Raw genomic sequence first — 23,892 nt, forward strand, 5'->3', positions numbered from 1 at the left:
TCTATCTATCTATCTATCTATCTATCTATCTATCTCCTATCTATCTCCTGTCTATCTATCTATCTATCTATCTATCTATCTATCTATCTATCTATCTCCTATCTATCTATTATCTATCTATCTATCTATCTATCTCCTATCTATCTATCTATCTATCTATCTCCTATCTATCTATTATCTATCTATCTATCTATCTATCTATCTATCTATCTATCTATCTGCTTTGCATTTGACTCCCGGTGGCTGGAGAAGTTGGATGCGGCCCTAGGGCTTCCAGGAAAGCATGGATATTGCTAATGGCTGTACCATGTTTACAGGGCTCTCTAGGGCATCATCCAACTTCTTCAACCACTGGGGATGAGCTTTGGGGTTTGGAGAATGTTGCTGGACCTAAATGTATGTTCGCTCAACACTACTGATGAGGATGCTGAACCATTATGCCACAATAGCCGCTCTTTATCATGTTTTTGCTGTTCTGTATAGCGCCCCCTGTATAGCGCTGAGCAGTACGGCTCCTGGGTCCTACAGCAGGGGGGTTCCTTGTAGGCAGTTTTGTTATTGTATCTGCCCCTCACCTGCCTTTCCACCTCCATCACTGCCTTCTTCTTTACTTCTCCTGTGTATGACCTGACTACAGTCCTGATCTGCCACCCTGACCAGTTATCCTGTCTCTTACTACACTAGTGCACTGCCAACCGTGACCTCAGCCAGTGTATGGAGTTGTCACCGCCGTCCCAAACCAGGACCACTACCAATATCTTGGTAACCCCCCCCTGCAGTGACGTCAGGATCCTCATAGAATAGTCTATAAGGGGTTATCCAGAATTAGAAGAACATAACTGCTCTGTTACATTAATAGCGCCTCCCTGTCCTCAGGCGATGTGTGGTATTACAACTTGTGTCCATACACTTTAATGGAGCTGAGCTGCAATACCACACACAAACTGGGGACATGGGTAGTGCTGTTTCTGAAATAAAGCATCCATGTTTTTATAATTCTTGATAAACCCCTATAGCACACTGATCAGGATGCACGCTGCCCCTATAGGTTCTGTTCCTGAACATCACAGCTTTTTTTACTCGCTTTCACTTCTTTTTCCCATATTGTGATAAGTAAATATCCCATTTCATGTTAAAATCATCTTCAGTCGTTGTATTGATCACGTTGTTGTGATTGGGTCCAGCTCACAGATTTATAGCGCTGTTACCAAAGCCGTCCTCCCGCAGATCAATAATCTTCATTAGGCTGCCGACTTATAGAGACGCCTCTTATAAAGCTCTTTTTTTTTTTTTACATATAAAAATCCCCTGAAAAGAATATTAATAAATCCTGAGTGACAATCTGGAAGCTAGACATGGTTGGGATAAGAAACCCACAGCTTTCTTTTCTCATTGAATAGACTAGGCATAAGACATAACTTGTATTTTGTTCTTCTAGATCTGTCTGGCAGTAGCCCATACCCCTGTTCCTTAGCTGCAAGGGTTACTGGTTCTCATTGAGGAGATCCAGCTGTGTATGGTATTATGCAATGCTCCATGGGAAAAAATATGCTAATTAGCTCCCCATACAGGGGAAAGAAGCCTGTCTCTCTAGCGACACCTATAGGTAAGTCAAGAGTCTATGTATATGGCCAACTTTACTCACTGTTCATGGTTTATCACCGATGACCTATCCGGGACCCCTGCCGATCAGCACAATGAATTGGATGAGGTACAGTACTAAGCACAGTAGCTGCTGTGACTACATAAACAATGAGGAGTGCGGCTTTCCCTTCATTGTTTGCATAGGCGCAGTGTGAATGACACTTTAGACAAAGGGATTTTCACACCGGATATCCACAGGATAGGTATCTGAGTGGCCCCTGGTGAGTGGAGAGACACTCGAATGGCTGATGCTTCATTCACCGCTATGGGACTGACAGATGGCACCTACATAGCAGTTAATGAAGCAGCCATCTTGTAAGCAGGGGAACCTCTGGGGGGGCTGGTGGTTGGACCCCCCCAGGAATCACACACTCATTACCTAAGTTGTGGATAGGTGATAAATGATTGAGTGTGACGGCCACCAGACATTGGAGGGCTCTGTGCGTGTTGGCTCCTGAGCGCACCTACAGCACCTACAGAAAGTCCACCAGCACAGGTGCGGAGGAAAGGGGGAGTGGAGAAAAGTCACAGCACATACAGAAAGTCCAGCAGCACAGGTGCGGAGGAAAAGGGGAGCGGAGAAAAGTTACAGCACCTACAGAAAGTCCAGCAGCACAGGTGCGGAGGAAAGGGGGAGCGGAGGAAAGTTACAGCACCTACAGAAAGTCCAGCAGCACAGGTGCGGAGGAAAAGGGGAGCGGAGGAAAGTTACAGCCCCTACAGAAAGTCCAGCAGCACAGGTGCGGAGGAAAAGGGGAGCGGAGGAAAGTTACAGCACCTACAGAAAGTCCAGCAGCACAGGTGCAGAGGAAAAGGGGAGCGGAGGAAAGTTACAGCACCTACAGAAAGTCCAGCAGCACAGGTGCGGAGGAAAAGGGGAGCGGAGGAACGTTACAGCACCTACAGAAAGTCCAGCAGCACAGGTGCGGAGGAAAGGGGGAGCGGAGGAAAGTCACGGCACATAGAGAAAGTCCAGCAGCACAGGTGCGGAGGAAAAGGGGAGCGGAGGAAAGTTACAGCACCTACAGAAAGTCCAGCAGCACAGGTGCGGAGGAAAGGTGGAGCGGAGGAAAACCACAGGACATAGAGAGAGTGCAGCAGCACAGGTGCGGAGGAAAGGTGGAGCGGAGGAAAACCACAGGACATAGAGAGAGTGCAGCAGCACAGGTGCGGAGGAAAGGTGGAGCGGAGGAAAACCACAGGACATAGAGAGAGTGCAGCAGCACAGGTGCGGAGGAAAGTCGCAGCACATACAGAAAGTCCAGCAGCACAAGTGCAGAGGAAAAGTGGAGCAGAGGAAAGTGATAGCACATACAGAAAGTGCAGCAGCACAGGTGCGGAGGAAAGGTGGAGCGGAGGAAAGTCACGGCACATAGAGCGAGTCCAGCAGCACAGGGGCAGAGGAAAGTCCCAGCACATACAGAAAGTGTGGGTTGAGCTACAATACTAGGGCATCAAGGGTAATGCATAATACTTTGCCTTACTTTGGGGGCTGTCAACCCACACTACTCCACTGCCGTGCACAATATAACCTTGAGTGCGGCAGCCATGTAGTATATTGGCCCTCAATGATTTTATAAAAGCCCAAATGGCCCTCAAAAGGAAAAAAAAGTTCCCCACCCCTGCTCTAAACGTAGCAAATACCCCCTTGTAATTGTTACAGGTGTAAAAAGATCACTACAAAGATCTCTGCACTGTCTATTCATATATTTGTATATTGGGATCAGATCACCCCTAAGACATAACCCCAAGCTTTATAATCTGGTCCTGTAACCAAAGTTCTGAATAACATATTATGTAAAACAGATAGATTTGGGGAGGAACTTTCCTGGTCTGAGCGAGGACCTGGGTGGTGACCCTCTCAGCCATTCAGCGGCCAGGGGACTGGGAACTGGAGCAGAGGAAAGCGGACCCCAGCGCTGGAGCCGGAGTGGTAGGTGCATGTTGTTATGTTCAGCCACCTCCCTCCTGTCTCTTTTGATTCGGAGTCCTTCTTTAAGAAGAGATACTGACATTATACTGTAAGCCGTACTTCTGGCTGAGTGCATTCTCCTTGTGTGCCTGCAGCACGTGATGCGCTGCCCTTTTAAGACGTTTCCTTTTTAATGCAAGTGAAGTGAAGCATGCTGGGAAAGTGACAGGCAGGGAGGAGGGAAGAGCCCAGACCTGCCCTGTGCTACTTCTGGTGACAGTGCACACGTAAACAGCCCCAGGTGTGCAGGTAAGAGCACCGAGATAGCTGCCACTCCATGCAACCATGACCATATATATATATATATATATATATATATATATATATATATATATATATACAGTGTTCATACAATAGATACAATGTTACGATTTAAGATTTGGACACATTTAATTCCATGCAGAAAAAGATTTATAAGTTATTATTGCTTATGCCCTATGGCAACTCTGGAGACGTAACATACAGCGCCAGTCAAAAGTCACTAAACTCTCATGTCCTGGAGTTATGTAATCTGCAAACCAATAACCAACAGCTGCTAGAAGTTACAGACGCCCTCGAATCTTTACATGATAGGACACTGGAGCTCAGTTTCAGATTTTGGTTCCATTCACACATCTATAATGCTCTCAGTATTCCAGTACTTATCAGCTGCTGTATGTCCTGCAGGAAGTGGTGTATTCTTTCCAGTCTGACACGGTGCTCTCTGCTGCCACCTCTGTCCGTGTCAGGAACTGTCCAGAGCAGGGAAGGTTTTCTATAGGGATTTGCTACTGCTCTGTGCAGTTCCTGACACTGACAGAGGTGGCAGCCAAGAGCACTGTGTCAGACTGGAAAGAATACACTGCTTCCTGCAGGAAATACAGCAGCTGATAAGTACTGGAAGACTGGAGATTTAAATAGAAGTAAATTACAAATCTATATAATTTTCTCAAACCAAATGATTTGAAAGAAAAAAGATTTTCGCTGGATAACCCCTTTGAGGATGATCAGCACTTGTGGATAGATTGTGCACCCATTGACTTCTATGGGGTTGTATGAAAGGGACCTTAGTGCCATATTACATGGGCCAATGGGCTGGACCGATCTGCTAGATTAGTGTTCACTTACAGAGTCTATTACATGATTTGATGATCGTGCAGCAAGGTGTATATATATATATATATATATATATATATATATATATAGTTAACGTTGTACGTGCCATCCTTGCTGCATATATAGAAAATAATAAAGTTTACTTATCTCTCCACACTTTTCCGGGCCACCACAGCCTCTGTTAACACGTTTCTGCAGTGACAGGTCACTCAGCCAGTGACTGGCTGAGAAGGGACAGCACCACGGTCAGTGATTGGCTAAGCGGCCTCCCACGTCAGAGATGGGTGTAGAAGCTTCACTGGCGGCTGCAGTGAGCGGGGAAAAGCCGGGAGGACAACTATTATTTGCCAAATAAAGATGCAAAGCACAAAAATGAGTATGTGTGGAGGGTGGCGGTATATGAGAGGGGAGGTGGAGAGATGATGGTGGTGGTAGTATCGGTGCTGTAGATAGTTAGGCCTCCCTGTGTATAACGCTCACCTCTGGATGTGGGGACCTCTCATAGCCCATGATGGATTATGACAAAGGAAAACGTTGTTAAACCCCTTGTACATGGGACGATTATCAGTGAGGAGCATGCTGGAAACCCATATAAAAGTGTCAGTGGTCAGACGAACAACGGAAAAATGCCCACTCATCACTGATCCCATTTTTTGTGCGGGCAGTAAAATTTATTGCTGTCAGCCGTACATTTACCTGTGTAAGCAAGGAATGTGCAGCCAATAGCAATACAGTACAGTGGCCGCACAAACAATACAGTGATCATTTGTGTGGCCCGGCACTGCGCCAATCTCGATGATGGTCACTCGCTTCCCTTGCATGTCAGATCCTTAGATCCCCATAGCATATAAGTATAATTTAGGCTACTTCTTCTAACCTTAAAGTAACAAAATTAGTGTCGGTTATTCTGAGCGCAGGACTGTTTGTAGGGACTGTAATTGTCCCGGCAGGATAAGTGTTAAGCATGTCAATGATTCCTGTTGCACCATTCTTCTTATGATGTCTGTACAGATGATAGACTGGACCTGACATATTGCATGTTATCCCTATTGCTTGGTAACTAAAGAGATACACTTGTTGGGCTTCGCTCATGCAGCACGATCACGCTCCCCGGGGGCTTCCAGATACACAGTTGCTAGGATACTGATATATGTACCTGGTATAGAACAAGCACCATGCAACATCAAGGAGGATATTTCCCAGTATTACATGAAATACATAATATGCACGCTTCACGTGGAGATGGTGCTGATTTATATATATATATATATATATATATATATATATACAGTGTATATATATATGTCATCATTTATTGGAATTTGGAAGCTAATGTGCACCTTTAACATGTTTCTAGTAAGGCTAGGTTCACACTGCGTTTTCAGCATCCGTTTAACGGATCCGTTTTTTTTAACGTCCAGAAAAATAGGGTCAGCAACGTTTTTTGGTCCGTTTTGGTCCGCCAAAAAAAAACGGATCCGTTTTTTTTTTATAATGGAAGTCAATGGAAAAACGGATGCACACAAATGAATCCGTTTTTTGCAATCCGTTTTTCATGCGTTTTTTGCAAAAAACGGATGCGTTAAACGGATGCTGAAAACGCAGTGTGAACCTAGCATAACAGATCTCAGGTCACAGTGTTTTCACTTGTGGAGAAGAGTACCTTCCAGGCAATGCACCCTCCCTGGGATAGGTTATGCAAATGATCTTTTCCTGGAAGAGAGAAAATTGCCTCTAGTGCCACCTGTTGGAGGTCCATGTCCAACATTGTGGGTTTTATCCAAGGAACAATCTCCCACGACCAGCCAGGGTCTACTGATAAGGGGCAACAATTCTACTGTCCACATGTAGGAGGTCTCTTCCTTATGGAGGAGACTCTGGCCTGATTAAAAATCCCTAGTTTTGTTTCAAGGCTTTTAAATGTGTCAGACATATAGGGAAGCTGCCTCCAATAGGGGGAGCAGAGACAGTTTTCTTCCCTCTGGAGGAGAGAGAGTTTGCATTCACTAGCAAATCCAATGATCATCCACTTGGTTGCAAGATAGAACGGGAATGGGTAAACTATGAATAAAAATACGTTAATATGTCATTGATCACATCTTTTGAGCTGACCTCAAACTTCATTGAGGTTGTCCATGTAAAAATAACTTGACCCCTATCCACAGGATAGGGGACAAGTAAGAAATTGCTTGGCTTTGGCCTACACCGCCAACCGTTCTCTGTATTGTCCCCCAGCTCTTTTGATATGAATACAGATGTGGGTATGGCATGTGACCTCCGGCTCCATTCATACCTATGGCACCACCGAAAAGAGCCAAGTACAGCACTCGGCTCCCTAGAAATGAATAGCAAAGGAGAAGGGGGCCGATACGAAGACTGTCGGAGGGTATGGAGGTCGGACCATCATTTCTTACCTGGCTTTGCCTGGAGAACCTCTTTATTCATTGTCAAGTCTTCCAGTGTAAACACTCATCGTCATTCCCTAAACGAGCACTTAAAGTGACTCTGTACCCACAATCTGACCCCCAAACCACTTGTACCTTCGGATAGCTGCTTTTAATCCAAGATCTGTCCTGCGGTCCATTTGGCAGGTGATGCAGTTATTGTCCTAAATAAATTACTTTTAAAAAATTGCAGCTCCGTGCCCTACGGGCATATCTGTGCCCTAACTGCGCACCACCCCTCCGTCCCTCCTCCCCGCCCTCCTCATCATTAGGAATGCTCCAGGCAGATTGCCTCATATTCCCCACCTGTGTTACCACAGCACATGGGCTGGATCATTAAGACACCTGTGCAATGTTCAAACAGAAGTAAATGTTCCAGTGGCATTCCTAATGATGAGGACGGTGGGGAGTAGGGATGGAGAGGTGGTGCAAAGTTAGGGCACAGATACGCGCATAGGGCACAGGCTGCAATTTTAAAATTACTTTTTTATGACAATAACTACATCACCTGCCGAACGGACCGCAGGACAGATCTTGGATTAAAAGCAGCTATCCGAAGGTACAAGCGGTTGGGGGGGGGGGGGGGGGGGGGTGGGTCAGATTGTGGGTACAGAGTCGCTTTAAGCGATTTATCTGTACGTGTATTAGTGAGGTTTCAGATTAGGTATTGTTCCCCCTCATGTATTACAGGCATTGCATGGGCTTCCTATACATAAGAGGATATGCATAAGACAAATTATGGAAGCTAAGGGCCACAAGAACGGTTCTCCTCTTCCTCTTGATAATGGACAATGGCTACAGTAGTAGCTGTCAGGAGTACATGATATAGGATCTGGCCACCGTTTCTTCCCATTTTGGCAAACCAGCTGTTATTATAAAAATGGCTTTGCGGGAATAAGGGTGCACTAGTTGGACCCCACCTCTCTAGGATGGGATCCAAACCCGTTTTGGCTCTAAATATTCAACTCATGCAGGTGGTTATCATATGACCCATGTAATATAATCCAAGCTGTAAACAACACCATAGTAGATAACAGCCCCATTGTGCTTTCGGAGCAATGTTTCATTGGGAGGAAGAGACCGAGTCACAATCATATGCAAAGAATGCTTAATTCTGCCGACGTTTATTAGTAAGAAACATACTGGGCACATCTCCAGGCATCTCTGACCTTGTAGTAACGCTAATTACATGTCTGGAAATGATGTTAACCTTCCCATTTCCATCTAGATTGTTTGAAGAGTCTTCTAGCCGTCAGCCAGATGAAACACATGGTATGGCGTGGTTGTCAGTAATATTATGGGATGGGAGTTTATAGATGCATCTAGGATAAAAGAACTGGCCATGCACTTTTATTCAGCTGACCTCCCGATACATGTAAATATTCGGTACAGCCAAACTCGTTTCCTCTATAGGGAGGGGTAATCCACAACCAGACAACTGTATCCAAGAACAATAGGGTCGCAGGTTAAGAATCCCACGCGCCTGACCCTCCACTGAAACCATCTCTCAGTGGAGAGTCAGGAAGCTGCCATACAATTTAGACAGTCGGCAAAGTCTGCTGTTTCAGATGACTTTAGTCTAAAGCAGTGATGGGGAACCTTCGGGACTCTAGCTGTTGTAAAACTACAATTCCCATCATGGCTCAGTGCTTCATGTTGGGACGGTGCTTAGGAATAAAGGCTGTGGGGAACAGGAACCAGGCTGTGGTTTAAAAAAAAAACACGGCACCAGCATCCCCACACCGGCACTGGTCTATTTATGTAAAAAAACAAAGAGCCATGTACCTATTGGTACATTGGCTTTAATGTGTATTGGCACCTTTACTGTTGTTTGGGAAGGAAAGAATAGGTTTGACAATATGTAATGCCAGTGATCCTTCTTGAAAAGGATTATCTTAAGTGTTATCTAAAATTGCCAAGGGGTTCTTTAGTATTATATCTGTAAAACTTAAAGGGGGTTTCTAAGATCACAATATTGTTGGTCTATACTTTATAATCAATGGGAGGCCAACTTTAAAGTGAATAGTGCTATAGAGTCAACACCTTTTTTCAGTCTGGTATTGATGGCCTCCAGATTATACATTTTGGACATCATATGGAGCCATTGTTCGGCCATGTGCACAAAGCCTTTTTGTATGCATATGTTTTATATACATGTTTGACTCTTGTTTTAATGTTTTATTGAAGTTGATAAAAATTATTTTCTTTTTCAGTGATCCATACGTAATAATACAGATAGAAGTTTATAAATCAGGAGCAAATGCCAAGTCCTTGCAGTCTGCATTCCTTAAATAAAATGTCTAGGTTTCTATTTTCAAAATCCGTGACACATTCCAAGCTAAGGAAACTATGGCTTTCAACTCTCAGCTCTCTAGTCGGAGAGAAGAATTTAATCCTAATGGGACCACCAGGTTCTGGGAAAACCTCCGTTGGCAAAGTACTTGGCCAAAGACTCGATTGCCCCGCTATAGATGTAGATGACGACGTCCTTGAAAAGACCTGGAATATGAGCGTCTCCAATAAATTGCAGGATGTTGGCGATGAACAATTTTTAGAAGAGGAAGGAAAAGCCCTTTTAAAGTTTTCAGCATCTGGAAGTGTAATTTCCCTTACGGGATCCAACCCTCTTCACCCTAGCAGCATGGAACACACTAAGAGAAATGGAATAGTCGTTTATCTTGACGTCCATTCGCAGGATATCATTGAGAGGCTTGAACGTATGAAAGTGGATCGCATTGTTGGGCAAAGGTCCGGCGTTTCGATTGGCGACATACTTAAGAAAAGGAAGCATTTTTATAAAAAGTGGCATGATGTGCGTGTACTCTGCGAGACGGGGGATTGTGTAGAAGCTGTGGCTGACAAAGTGATGGATGCGGTCAAGAGATATCAGGGTGTAAATTCCGAACCTTTTGTTTCTACAAGATCTCAAGAGACCAACAAAGAACCATCAAAATTCTTCAGTGATGTGGTTATAGAAGGCTTGGCCAGCGATGGTGGACTTTATGTTCCTAGAAGTGGCCTTCCCAAGCTAACTGCTGGTGAATGGAGACGACTTGTTAAATTGTCATATGCCGAAAGGGCTCAGATAATATTGGAAAAGTGCATACACCCAGCCGACGTACCGGCTGTGGTTTTAGGTGAAATTCTTGAAAAAGCTTACGGTGACAACTTTTCTTGTAACAAAATTGCTCCGGTCAGACATCTGTCAGGCAATCAGTACGTCCTCGAATTATTCCACGGACCCACAGCTTCCTTCAAAGATTTGGCCTTACAGTTCATGCCTCATATTTTTGCCTATTGCATTCCAAAAGTCTGTAACTACCTCGTCTTAGTAGCAACGTCTGGAGACACCGGCAGTGCGGTCTTGGATGGATTCAGCCGCCTCAGTGACCTTGACAAGCGGAGAATTGCTGTGTTTTGTCTTTATCCAGAAAATGGAATAAGCCAAGTGCAAAAATCACAAATTATCGCCTGCCAGGGAGAGAATGGATTAGCCGTGGGAGTTAAATCTGATTTTGATTTCTGTCAGAAAGCTATTAAAGAAATGTTTACTAATCCCCAATATACTGGTTTTCTTACAGCTGAATATGCCACCAGTCTAAGCACAGCAAACTCCATCAACTGGGCCAGACTTCTTCCTCAGTTTGTATACCACGCATCTGCTTATCTCGATCTGGTCGACCAAGGCGTAATTCCCTTTGGCTCACCAGTCGACGTGTGCATTCCCACCGGAAACTTTGGCAACATCTTGGCTGCCTTTCTTGCCAAACAAATGGGAATTCCCATCCGTAAATTCATCTGTGCGTCCAATCAAAATAATATTTTGACTGATTTCATAAAAAGCGGACTTTACGACCTCAGAGGAAGGACACTTCTGCCATCTTTCTCCCCGTCCATCGATATCCTTAAATCTTCCAATTTAGAGCGTTGTTTGCATCTGCTTTCAAACCAAGATGGACCCCTTGTCAACAAACTCTATAGTCACTTGGAAAGTCAGGGTTATTTTCAGTTACCAGAAAACTTACTCCAGGTTCTACAGCGGGATTTTATTGGTGACTGGTGCTCGGAGACAGACTGCGTATCGGCAATCCGTGCCGTTTATGGCGCAACCGGATACATCCTGGACACACACACAGCTGTTGCCAAAGTAGTGGCGGATAGGGTGCAGGACCGTACTTGTCCAGTTATCATATCATGTACAGCTCATTACTCCAAGTTTGCACCTGTTATTTTACAAGCTTTAGGGATTGAAGAAATTAAGCAAAATCCATTAACTCAACTCCATGTGTTAAATTCCTTCCACCCCTTGCCTCCGGCTCACAAGTCTCTATTAGGGATGCTTAAAGACAGAGACAGTCACGAGAGCCATAGATGCCAGGCTGATCCTAGCCATGTTATGGACTGCGTGGAAAACCACCTACAAAGTTTATTTTTAAAGGTTCAATAAGGGCCGAGGCGGTAATGATCTCCTGGAAAAGCCAGACGTTTGATAATGATAAAAAACACAATAGCAAAATAACTTCCACCAAAACACATTATAGGAAAAATGAGCAAAACATAGTAACATTGCAGGAAAGCTATTTCAATGCTAATTTGGCAAAAGGAAAGACCTCGGCAGAAACAATCTAAAATTAGGCTGAGTATATGACTTATTTAGAGTCTTTTGCCAGAAATGCATTGTGAGCCGTAGGAAAACATGACACCTAATACTTGGTAACGGCTGTGGAAGTGGATACAACTGCTGCTGATAGCGGCCGCTGGATGAGGCCACATGCATTGTGATACTGTATCCCTGAGTTTATGTGACTCGCGTATTGTGAGCTATTCCTTAATATATACAAGACTGTAACCGGGAGAGAAACTTTCCGCAATAAAGATGTTGACTGCATCCTAATGGGGTCTTTTATTGAGGTGTAACATGATGCTCCTGGGACCCAATCTAAGCTCACTGCTTGTAATACTGGACAGAGAGAACTTGGGCTCTCTTAAAGGGGATTTCCACAGGATAGATTCAGATTGTGCCCACCAGGGATCTCATTCCACGGGCCGAGGAGGGCCCGATCAATGATGTAAACGAGCGGCGATCTACTAGATCGCCGCACGTTTACTGGGCCTATTCCACGGCCCGATGATCGTTGAGCGAGGGCTGCAAGGACATCGTTACCGATGTCCTTGCAGCCCTTGCAGCATCATACATTACCTGTCAGGTCTTCTCCGCGCTGTCTTCATCCCCGGGTCCCGCGCGCTATATCTTCAGAATGGCCGGTCAGCTGACTGGCTTAACTCAGCCAATCACAGGCCGCGGCGGTCCCGGCCTGTGATTGGCTGAGCGCTCCGTCAGCTGACCGGCCGTTCTGAAGATAGAGCGTGCAGGACCCGGGGGTGAAGACAGCGCGGAGAAGACCTGACAGGTAATGTATGATGCTGCAGCCTGTCAAATCGTCGGTCGTCTGCCGCGCACCGCTATTCAACCGTAGCGATGCGCGGTGGGGGAACGATGATTTTAGGTCTGGCCCTAAATGAACGATCAGCCATTGACACGATCATCGGCTGATCGTTCTCTCTCTTTCACCAAACGATAATCGGCCGAATCGGGCCAAATGGGGCCAATCCGGCCGATTATCGTTACTGTGGAATAGGGCCCTTAGACTCTTTTGTTATTAATTGAGCCATGGGTTGGGGCATGACCTGCAGCTCCAGTCATTCTTTATAGCGAAGGAATGGAGCTGTGGGTCGTACACTGACCCCTGGCTCCTTTCATAACAAAGGAGATGGGGCACCAATCTAGAGATCCCAGGGGGACACTAAGTGCAGACCCCTCATGATCTCATATTTGTCCCCTACTCTGTGGATAGGGGACAAGTAAGTTTAAAGTCCAGCGATTTTTATAATTTGTCAGAAGAAACTTAAAAAACAATCACTACTTACCTTTCTTCGTGCCTCTTCAGCGCTGGGTTACTGCTCTGAGACCGGGATCTATGTTGACTGGAATGTCACAACCCAGTTGAGGGACTGCCCACTCAGCCAGTCAGTGACAATCCATCAGGTGGGTCGGGTATTTCCCCTGTGTCGTGATAGGAACTCGGGAGGAAAATGCCCTCCTGTGGGGGTCCCAGAGCCTGTGATGCGGCGCTTCAGGCCACAGGGAGAGGTAAGTAGTGATTGTTTATTATGCTCCCCTCTGCCCTTCGTGGCTGACAAGTTTTTAAAATCGTTGGACTTCTCCTTTAAATTGGGAAAAAAACCTTTAAGGCTTAAGATAACACCTCTTATCTGAGCTCCTATAGTGGTTATAATACTATTATGACATGTCACACTAGCACCATGGTGAAGCCATCACAACAGAACACAGCCTATAAATATACACACATATACACAACACAAGTCGCCTATCAAAGGTCACACAATACTGTGACATCACAATGGGGGGGGGGGGGGTGACAGAGTGAACATTATTTACACTTAAATGGGTACTTCAGAGAAAGAAATGTTTTTAAATCAACTAGTTGCAAAAGGTATATAGATAATACCGCCAGCTGCTTGTTAAAGCTCTCAATGCAGTAAAAAACCTAGGTGCATTGCCCCCCTGGGAAACATAAATATGCAAAAAAAGAGCCTGTGGAGCCTAATCTAAGAGTCCTCAAAACACAGGACTAGACAGATATCCCTCCGGGAAGGACCCAGCCAAGGGGTGGCTTCTGTAAGAGGGATATCTGGCTAGTCCTGTGTTTTGCGACTCTTAAATGAGGCTCCACACGCTCGTTTTTTGCATATTCATGTTTCCCAGGGGGGCAATGCACCTAGGATTTCACTGCATTGAGCGCTTTAACCAGCAACCGGCAGTGTTTTCGTTTGCCTGGTCTTCCTGAGATCAGCGATCTGTTTCTTTTATGGATCTACTAGGCATTGCTCCCACCTAGCCAGAATCCTGCTCCACACTGATGAGGAGCAACATCCCGAAACAGCTTTATGTGGATGGATACCTGGCCTTGGTTTTTCCCTTGTCATTACTTTGACTTATAGGGCCACTTAATATGGTGGTTTTGGTGGTTTCCCTACTGGAGCCACCCCTTGGCTGGATCCTTCCTGGAGGGATATTTGGCTCTTCCTGTGTTTTGAGACTCTTAAATGAGGCTCCACGGGATGCAGGACACACAGAAGCTGATAAGTACTGGGTAACTTGAGGTAACTTGAGGTTACCTTGAGGTACTTGTGTATAACTTTTTGACATTAGCATGAATACAACGATGACATCATATTAATGCAAATTGCAATAAGACACATCTCCGAAATCGGATAAGTGAGAGTAATTAATGTACATTTCAATTTTGAAATTTTGTCTTTGTAATATTCCTTTAAGGGCTGATAATAATGATATAGTAATGAGCAGAAGTCTACTGCCAGCTTTAGTCTTAGCGTAGAACAGCTGTGGACTCTTCATGCAAATTTCACTTCTGATCTCCGGTGACCCCTGGTGGTTTAATGAGGTAAGTACATTTGCCATAGTGGACAAAATAATTAGTATAAGGAAGTAACGAGTTGTATGGATTCCAATCGCCATCCTACCATCTGCCTTTGGGTGTAGTATAATTAGACTTGACAGAAACAGGCACTTGTGAAGCTGTGAGGGAATTCCAATTATTGGGGATGATGAATGGGCTTCACTGCTTGCTTGGATGAACATATTTATATACACAATCTTTCCCATCTACATTTAAAGTATTAAAGGATTTTAATATAATTAAAGGGGGTTATCCAAGAATCGAAAAACAAAGCTGCTTTTACTCACAAACAGCGCCGCCATTGTCCTAAGGTTGTGTGTGACATTGCAGCTCAGTTCTATTGAATTAAAGGGGTTATCCAGTGCTACAAAACATGGCTACTTTCACATCACTCTTGTCTCCAGATTGGGTGGGGTTCCAGTTCAATTGAAGTAAATGGAGCTTCAAGGGGTTATCCAGCGCTACAAAAACATGGCCACTTTTCCCCCTCTCTTGTCTCCAGGTCAGGTGTGGTTTGCAATTAAGCTCCATTTACTTCAATGGAACTAAGTTCCAAACCCCACCCAATCTGGAGACGAGAGGGGGGAAAAGTAGCCATGTTTATGGTTATGGTGCTGTTTTTGGAAGAAAGACATGTTTTTCTCAATTTGGATAACCCATTTAAACCCATTTAAATAATGTCACACAAGTGATCACAGCATTAGTAAGAACGTCCAAAAAGTATAGTATAGTGTGAGCAATCGATTCACATGATATATAAGAGCTGATATACAACAGCCATAGGGTAGTTTCACACATACTATTTCCGTCAATCAGGAGTGGAACTGACAAAGCAAAATTATAATGAAAAGACTTGCACAGTTTGGCCATGACCAAACAACGGCCGGTTTTTGGATGGCTGTCATTTCGTGCCTAAATAACAGCCGTTATTTGCAGAATTGTTGTTTTTAAATAACGGCTGTTATTTGGTTACAGAATGATGGCCAGAAAAATTATCTGTCAGACAGCTAAAAAAAGACGTCATGTGGTCATTGCTTCTATTCCTGAAGGGAGCACCTTTATTTATTTTATTATTTCTTTAAAGGGGCACTCCAGCATCCCCCCCCCCCCAAAAAAAAAAAAATCAACTGGTGTTAAAAAGTTAAATAGATTCTTACATTGTATTTTAAAATTTCCAGTCTACCAGTACTTATCAGCTGCTTTATGTCCTGCAGGAAGTGGTGTATTCTTTCCAGTCTGACACAGTACTCTCTGCTGCCACCTCTGTCCATGTCAGGAACTGTCCAGAACAGTAGAAAACCCCCATAGAAAATCTCTCCTCCTCTGGACAGTTCCTGACATGGACAGAGGTGGCAGCAGAGAGCAGTGTGTTAGACTGGAAAGAATACACCACTTCCTGCAGGACATACAGCAGCTGATAAGTACTGAAAGACTGGATATTTTTAAATAAAATTAATTTACAAATCTGTATAACTTTTCTTTACCAGTTGATAATTTTCCGCCAGATTAGTCCTTTAATAATTAAAAAAAATGTGAATGTATATTTAATAAATATATTTACATTTTTACATTGAGTGGCGGCAGTAAAGGGTGACACGGTCTCTGCTGTCACCAATGGCTGTGTCAGGAACTGCAGAGCTGCTGAAGCCCTGGTCCTGGCACAGGTGCACAGCTTTACTGACACAGACAGCTTTCCCAGGTGTAATGTCTATTCCAATGGTAACATTCATTATGTGGACACCAGGGGAGACTCAGTATCGCTAGTGTTGCATGAAGTACTAAGATACAAGCCCAATCACACGCTGAAATAGACAGTGATTGAGTATTGTGCATGGATTCCAATTCATTAGATCTATACACAGTACTTGCTGGGCACCGAGTGGTTACCATGGTAACACTACTGCTCAGGGTGCAGGGATATGGGGGAAGGTGTATACCTGTATAGAGAACAGACTAGTCAGAATAGGGGAGAGGCTGAGCTCCTTATAGTGTCAGACTGTGCCGCCTCAGACTACCACGTGCTGCGCTCTCTGACTATAATAACATCAAACATGGTTTCCTCTGAATATAATAGTCATATAACACTGCCACACACTGTGCCCCCTGTATATAACACTGCCACACACTGTGCCCCCTGTATATAACACTGCCACACACTGTGCCCCCTGTATATAACACTGCCACACACTGTGCCCCCTGTATATAACACTGCCACACACTGTGCCCCCTGTATATAACACTGCCACACACTGTGCCCCCTGTATATAACACTGCCACACACTGTGCCCCCTGTATATAACACTGCCACACACTGTGCCTCCTGTATATAACACTGCCACACACTGTGCCCCCTGTATATAACACTGCCATACACTGTGCCCCCTGTATATAACACTGCCACACACTGTGCCCCCTGTATATAACACTGCCACACACTGTGCCTCCTGTATATAACACTGCCACACACTGTGCCTCCTGTATATAACACTGTCGTACACTGTGCCTCCTGTATATAACACTGCCATACACTGTGCCCCCTGTATATAACACTGCCATACACTGTGCCCTCTGTATATAACACTGCTGTACACTGTGCCCCCTGTATATAACACTGTCGTACACTGTGCCTCCTGTATATAACACTGCTGTACACTGTGCCCCCTGTATATAACACTGTCACACCCTGTGCCCCCTGTATATAACACTGCACTACACTGTGCCCCCTGAATATAATGTAAAGCACTGTGCCCTCTCAGAACATACTCTACCCTCTGATAGCAGTAGTAATACGTACTATACACACTGTGCACCATTTCAAATCAACTGGTGTCAGCAAGTTATACAAATTTGTAATTTATTACCGTGAAAATCTCAAGTCTTCCTGTACTTATCAGCTGCTGCATGTCCTGCAGGAAGTAATGTATTCTTTCCAGTCTGACAGAGTACTCTCTGCTGCCACCTCTGTCCATGTCAGGAACTGTCCAGTGCAGCAGCCAATCCCCATAGAAAACCTCTCCTGCTCTGGACAGTTCCTGACATGGACAGAGGTGGCAGCAGGGAGCAGTGTGTCAGACTGGAAAGAACACACCACTTCCTGCAGGACATACAGCAGCTGATAAGTACTGGAATAAAAAAAAGAAGTAAGTTACAAACGTGTATAACTTATCATGTAATACTTGGCTAGCCAGCACAGGGGACAAGGAGGCCAGCGCAGGGGACAAGGAGGCCAGCGCAGAGGACAAGGAGGCCAGCACAGGAAATGGGATTCTGTTTGGTGGAAGTGTTTAGTCTAATGGTTATAAATGAGTCGTACTATCACACTGAGGCCGAGACTCCTCCGTCTGTCACATCGCTCTCTAAGGTTAAGTGCAGGGGACAAGGAGGCCAGCGCAGGGTACAAGGAGGTCAGCGCAGAGGATGAGGAGAAGCCAGCGCAGGGGACAAGGAGGCCAGCGCAGAGGATGAGGAGAAGCCAGCGCAGAGGACAAGGAGGCCAGCGCAGGGGACAAGGAGGTCAGCGGAGGGGACAAGGAGGCCAGCGCAGGGGACAAGGAGGCCAGCGCAGGGGACAAGGAGGTCAGCGGAGGGGACAAGGAGGCCAGCGCAGGGGACAAGGAGGCCAGCGCAGGGGACAAGGAGGCCAGCGCAGGGGACGGAGAGGCCAGCGCAGGGGACAAGGAGAGGCCAGTGCAGAGGACGAGGAGAGGCCAGTGCAGAGGACGAGGAGAGGCCAGCGCAGGGGACAAGGAGGCCAGCGCAGGGGACAAGGAGGCCAGCGCAGGGGACAAGGAGGCCAGCGCAGGGGACGGAGAGGCCAGCGCAGGGGACAAGGAGAGGCCAGTGCAGAGGACGAGGAGAGGCCAGTGCAGAGGACGAGGAGAGGCCAGCGCAGGGGACAAGGAGGCCAGCGCAGAAGACAAGGAGGCCAGAGCAGAGGACAAGGAGGCCAGCACAGAGGACAAGGAGAGACCAGAAGATAGTCGGAGGCCTTTTATTGGGACGGCTTTATCAGCGGAGGCAGATGTGTGGCTCCATATTATAACTGGTTTTAGCAAAAAGTTTTTTTCTCTGTATATAAAAAAAAAACCTATATTTTCAGTATACGTCTCTTGATATCTTTATGTTTCTCGAAACCATTGTCTAACAGGGTCTCCCAAACAGAGATGTCACAGATGAGAGATAATACACAAAGTGATGTCACAGTACAGGGATAATACACAGTGATGTCACAGTACAGGGATAATACACACAGTGATGTCACAGTGCAGGGATAATACACACAGTGATGTCACAGTACAGGGATAATACACACAGTGATGTCACAGTACCGGGATAATACACACTGTGATGTCACACTACAGGGATAATACACAGTGATGTCACAGTACAGGGATAATACACACAGTGATGTCACAGTACAGGGATAATACACAGAGTGATGTCACAGTACAGGGATAATACACAGAGTGATGTCACAGTACAGGGATAATACACACAGTGATGTCCAGTACAGGGGTAATACACACAGTGATGTCACAGTACAGGGATAATACACACAGTGATGTCACAGTACAGGGATAATACACAGTGATGTCACAGTACAGGATAATACACACAGTGATGTCACAGTACAGGGATAATACACACAGTGATGTCACAGTACAGGGATAATACAGGTGACACAAGCCAAAAAGACAGAAATGGCTGCACATCGCACCCATGGCTGACACGAAAGCTTGTTCAGCTACATTTAAAACCAACATCAGAAGTTAGTATATAATTTGGCCAAACCATATTGCCTCATGTACCACGTGCAGGTCTTCTGATACACATGAGTCCCTAACCAAAAAACATCACTGTGCCGGTTAGCAACCACAATCCCCACAAAACGTGCGCAATCAGAGAAGGGGGCCACGGAATGGCCCCGTAACCCCATTGTCACAGGACCAGACCCTAAAGGGCCCCCCAGACTCGCAGGCGCCACCGGCGGAAAAAGCGGACGCCAAGCAATACAAGTGTGAACAAGTTCTTACCTCTCTCCATTCCTCTGCAGGTAGAATGGGAGAATACTGGGAGATCCTCCCCTTATGTACACAGGTGCTTCCTACTAATTTGGATCACATGGGTCTTACAAAGCACGCGTGCTAGCCACAATGAAAAAAGGGACAGAATACATAAAAAGTACAGGGATAATACACAGTGATGTCACAGTACAGGGATAATACACACAGGGATGTCACAGTACAGTGGTAATACACACAGTGATGTCACAGTACAGGGTAATACACACAAGGATGTCACAGTACAGGGATAATACACAGTGATGTCACAGTACAGGGATAATACACACTGTGATGTCACAGTACAAGAATAATACACACAGTGATGTCACAGTACAGGGATAATACACACAGTGATGTCACAGTACAGGGATAATACACAGTGATGTCACAGTACAGGGATAATACACACAGGGATGTCACAGTACAGGGATAATACACAGTGATGTCACAGTACAGGGATAATACACACTGTGATGTCACAGTACAGGAATAATACACACAGTGATGTCACAGCACAGGGATAATACACACAGGGATGTCAAAGTACAGGGATAATACACACAGTGATGTCACAGTACAGGGGTAATACACACAGTGATGTCACAGTACAGGGATAATACACAGTGATGTCACAGTACAGAGATAATACACACAGTGATGTCACAGTACAGGGATAATACACACAGCGATGTCACAGTGCAGGGATAATACACACAGTGATTTCACAGTACAGGGATAATACACACAGTGATGTCACAGTACAGGGATAATACACACAGTGATGTCACAGTACAGGGATAATACACACAGTGATGTCACAGTACAGGGATAAAACACAGTGATGTCACAGTACAGGGATAATACACAGTGATGTCACAGTACAGGGATAATACACACAGTGATGTCACAGTACAGGGATAATACACAGTGATGTCACAGTACAGAAATAATACACACAGTGATGTCACAGTACAGGGATAATACACACAGTGATGTCACAGAACAAGGGTTATACACACAGTGATGTCACAGTACAGGGATAATACACACAGTGATGTCACAGTACAGGGATAATACACAGTGATGTCACAGTACAGGGATAATACACACAGTGATGTCACAGTACAGTGTAATAAATACAGATAATATACAGTGATGTCACGGAACAGAGACAATAACATAATGTCACAGTATAGTTACACATAACTGATGTACTCACTCTCACTGGTGAAAGACCAAACCCTCTACATCAATCATACAGGCCAAAGGGGGGGGGGGGAGTTATGCATGTTGCTGCTCAGCCCGGCCTTCTTGACTCTTAAAGGGAACAAAGAGTACCCGTGTCTGAAGCTCTGAGATATAGAACAGATTGCCTTGAAGTACACACAATTTATAAAAAAAAAAAAGAAAAACATTTGCAGTTACTCACTCACTGTACCGCTATATAGTAGGGATGATTTTCCTGGCTATGATGACTCTATGAATGTGGATATTTTGATGTCACTATTACCAGGTAAGGTAATGCTATCATTATAAGGAGATGTTTAGTTATGTACAGTGACATTATTTGCAGAGTATGGCAGCATTATTTATGAATGTAGTGTATGATGGCATCAGATATGTTATCAGTAGGAAGGCAATGTCTAGGCTTAATGTATGGTAACTAGAGATGAATGCAACTCCATCATGCTCGAATCCGATCCTTCAGCATTTGATTATCAGTGGCTGAAGAAGTTGGATGCAGCCCTAGGTAGGCTAGGAAAACATGGATACATCCTATGGCCTATGGCTGTATCCATGATTTCCTGGACTCCCTATGGCTGCCTCAAATTTCTACACACACGGTATACAAATACTGAACGATCAGACTTGCGCTTATGGAGACAAATCTTAATTAGCTTATAACAAGGACATTGGGGGATATTTATTAAACATGGTGTAAAGTGAAACTGTCTGAGTTGCCCCTAGCAACCAATCAGATTCCACCTTTCATTCCTCACAGACTCTTTGGAAAATGAAAGGTGGAATCTGATTGGTTGCTAGGGGCAACTGAGCCAGTTTCACTTTACACCATGTTTGATAAATCCAATGGTTGCTAGGGGCAACTGAGCCAGTTTCACTTTACTCCATGTTTGATATATCTCCCTCATTGATTGTATTTATTAGGCTTATACTATGTGTGTCAACCTCAGTTATTTATAACCATACCCCCTTAATAAAATTCTGCCTAGACCCCTGAGTCTGTATATATATATATATATATATATATATATATATATATATATATATGCTAATTTGACTAAATAAACGGAAATTACGGTACAAGCGTAGCCTGCACCTTACAGGGCGCAACATGTAACATATTCTGGGAAAAATAGCGGCATAATGAATCTCCGCTTTAACTTTCCAATGTGTGAAATCTCGTCTCGATAGAGTCACCTTCATTGTCACTGAAGCCTGTAGTAAGCAGGGGTCACCCCGATTTCCCTGGAGCTTTATTTCAGTGTAATCCAGATGCATCGGGTTGTCACTCTGCATTGTTTATTTCTATCCCTGAATGAGCAAAAGCAACAGGAACAAAGAAAAATATTTTACAAGAGCGGTGTTCAATAAGGACGGGTTCACACAGGGCATACTACAACATACTCATACTGGCTATAGTATCAGATTGACCTAAAATTAGTGTATTCTTTTATACGGTTCTTCAGAGATAACAATAGCTTGATGGGACAAGACATAAAGGGGTTCTCCAGTCTTACAGAAAATGATATCACTAAACCAAATAACCATAGATCAGATACATTATTATTATTATTATTATTATTATTATTATTATTATTATTATTATTATTATTATTTTAAGTTCTGTTCATCACAGTTGTTTACATGCTGCCAGGGCTTACTGCTGGCAGGATTACCGGACTAGAGTTTCCATGATTTTCTCTTTTACAAAGCATAAGGCAATGTGAAATAACATGATTGCCTACTAAGGGTCCTATTACACGGCCCGATGGGGTCCTGATAATAACTGTAAATGAGCGCCGATCTGCTAGATCAGCGCTCGTTTACTGGGCCTATTACACGGACCGATAATCGTTTAACAAGGGCTGCATAGGCATCGTTACCGATGTCCTTGCAGCCCGTGCTTAAACTGCATACATCACCTATGCATGGTCCAGGGCTCCTCTTGCGGTCCGCTTCTACCCTGGTCCCGACACTGCAGCTTCAGAGCGGCCTTTCTTAGCTGACAGGCCGCTCAGCCAATCACTGGCCGGTCCCGGACAGTGATTGGCTCAGCTGCATGTCAGCTAAGACAGGACGCTGGGAAGCTGCAGCGCACGGGATCCAGGGAAAAGCAGAGTGCAAGTGGAGCCCTGGACCCTGGATAGGTAATGTATACACTTTGCAAATCGTCAGCAGCCGATTCGCAGTCAATCCCCGTAGCGATTCGCAGTCAGTCCCTGACAATTATAGGTCCAAATCTATATCAACGATCAGCCGATGATCGTTGTCATCCTCTGATCGTAGTGTTTATTACAAGGAATAATAATCATTCGAATAGGGCCAATTCGTCCGATTATCGTTCCGTGTTATAGTACCCTAAGACCCTGCACAATCTGTGGTCCAGCAGGGAGGAGGGAGAACCATGGATCAGAGGAGATAGCAAGAACAAAAGAGGACAAAGAGGGCGATTTATTATCCTTGGCATCAGCAGATGTTTGCGTAACCTGGCTGGTTTGCACTAGAATTAGCAACTTTGTATATGCTGATGTATCCCATCCCCCTAATGGGTGGGCAGGGGGTGTGGCTAGGTGCAGAGATGGCACCATTTACCATGCTTGCAGGCGTAAAGGCCCTATTACATGAGGCGAGTATCGTTTAGGAATTTGCTATAACGACCAAAAATGAACAATTATCTACCCGTGTAATAACACCCAATGATCAGACAACGAAGGAAAAATCATTGTCTTTCAACATGTTGAAAAATTATCATTGGTGGTTCGACGATCGTTTGCAAATCTGATCGTCTAATAAGTCGTTTGTAGAGATGAGCGAACCTGGAGTATGCTCGAGTCAATCCGAACCCGAACGTTCGGCATTTGATTAGCGGTGGCTGCTGAAGTTGGATAAAGCCCTAAGGCTATGTGGAAAACATGGATATAGTCATTGGC

General features: G+C 44.8%; 1 protein-coding gene across 5 annotated transcripts in view; it reads left to right on the forward strand.

Annotated features, from left to right (window-relative positions):
- The window catches only part of THNSL1 (threonine synthase like 1), a 101,307-nt gene extending 89,258 nt beyond the window's left edge, over positions 1 to 12,049 (forward strand). For 2 of the 5 annotated variants that reach the window (XM_069959088.1, XM_069959086.1), the window contains one exon: positions 9,369 to 12,049. In XM_069959088.1, the coding sequence (XP_069815189.1) occupies positions 9,416 to 11,602 (2,187 nt within the window). In that variant the 5' untranslated portion in view covers positions 9,369 to 9,415 and the 3' untranslated portion in view covers positions 11,603 to 12,049. Of the gene's footprint in view, positions 1 to 1,584; positions 1,607 to 3,540; positions 3,578 to 3,794; positions 3,866 to 9,368 lie in introns of those variants that run through there. The other 3 variants (XM_069959090.1, XM_069959089.1, XM_069959087.1) reach the window with 3 other exon arrangements.
- The last annotated feature ends 11,843 nt before the right edge of the window (positions 12,050 to 23,892 follow it).

The sequence above is a fragment of the Dendropsophus ebraccatus genome, chromosome 2, assembly GCF_027789765.1.
Source record: "Dendropsophus ebraccatus isolate aDenEbr1 chromosome 2, aDenEbr1.pat, whole genome shotgun sequence".
Classification (NCBI taxonomy): Eukaryota; Metazoa; Chordata; class Amphibia; order Anura; family Hylidae; genus Dendropsophus; species Dendropsophus ebraccatus.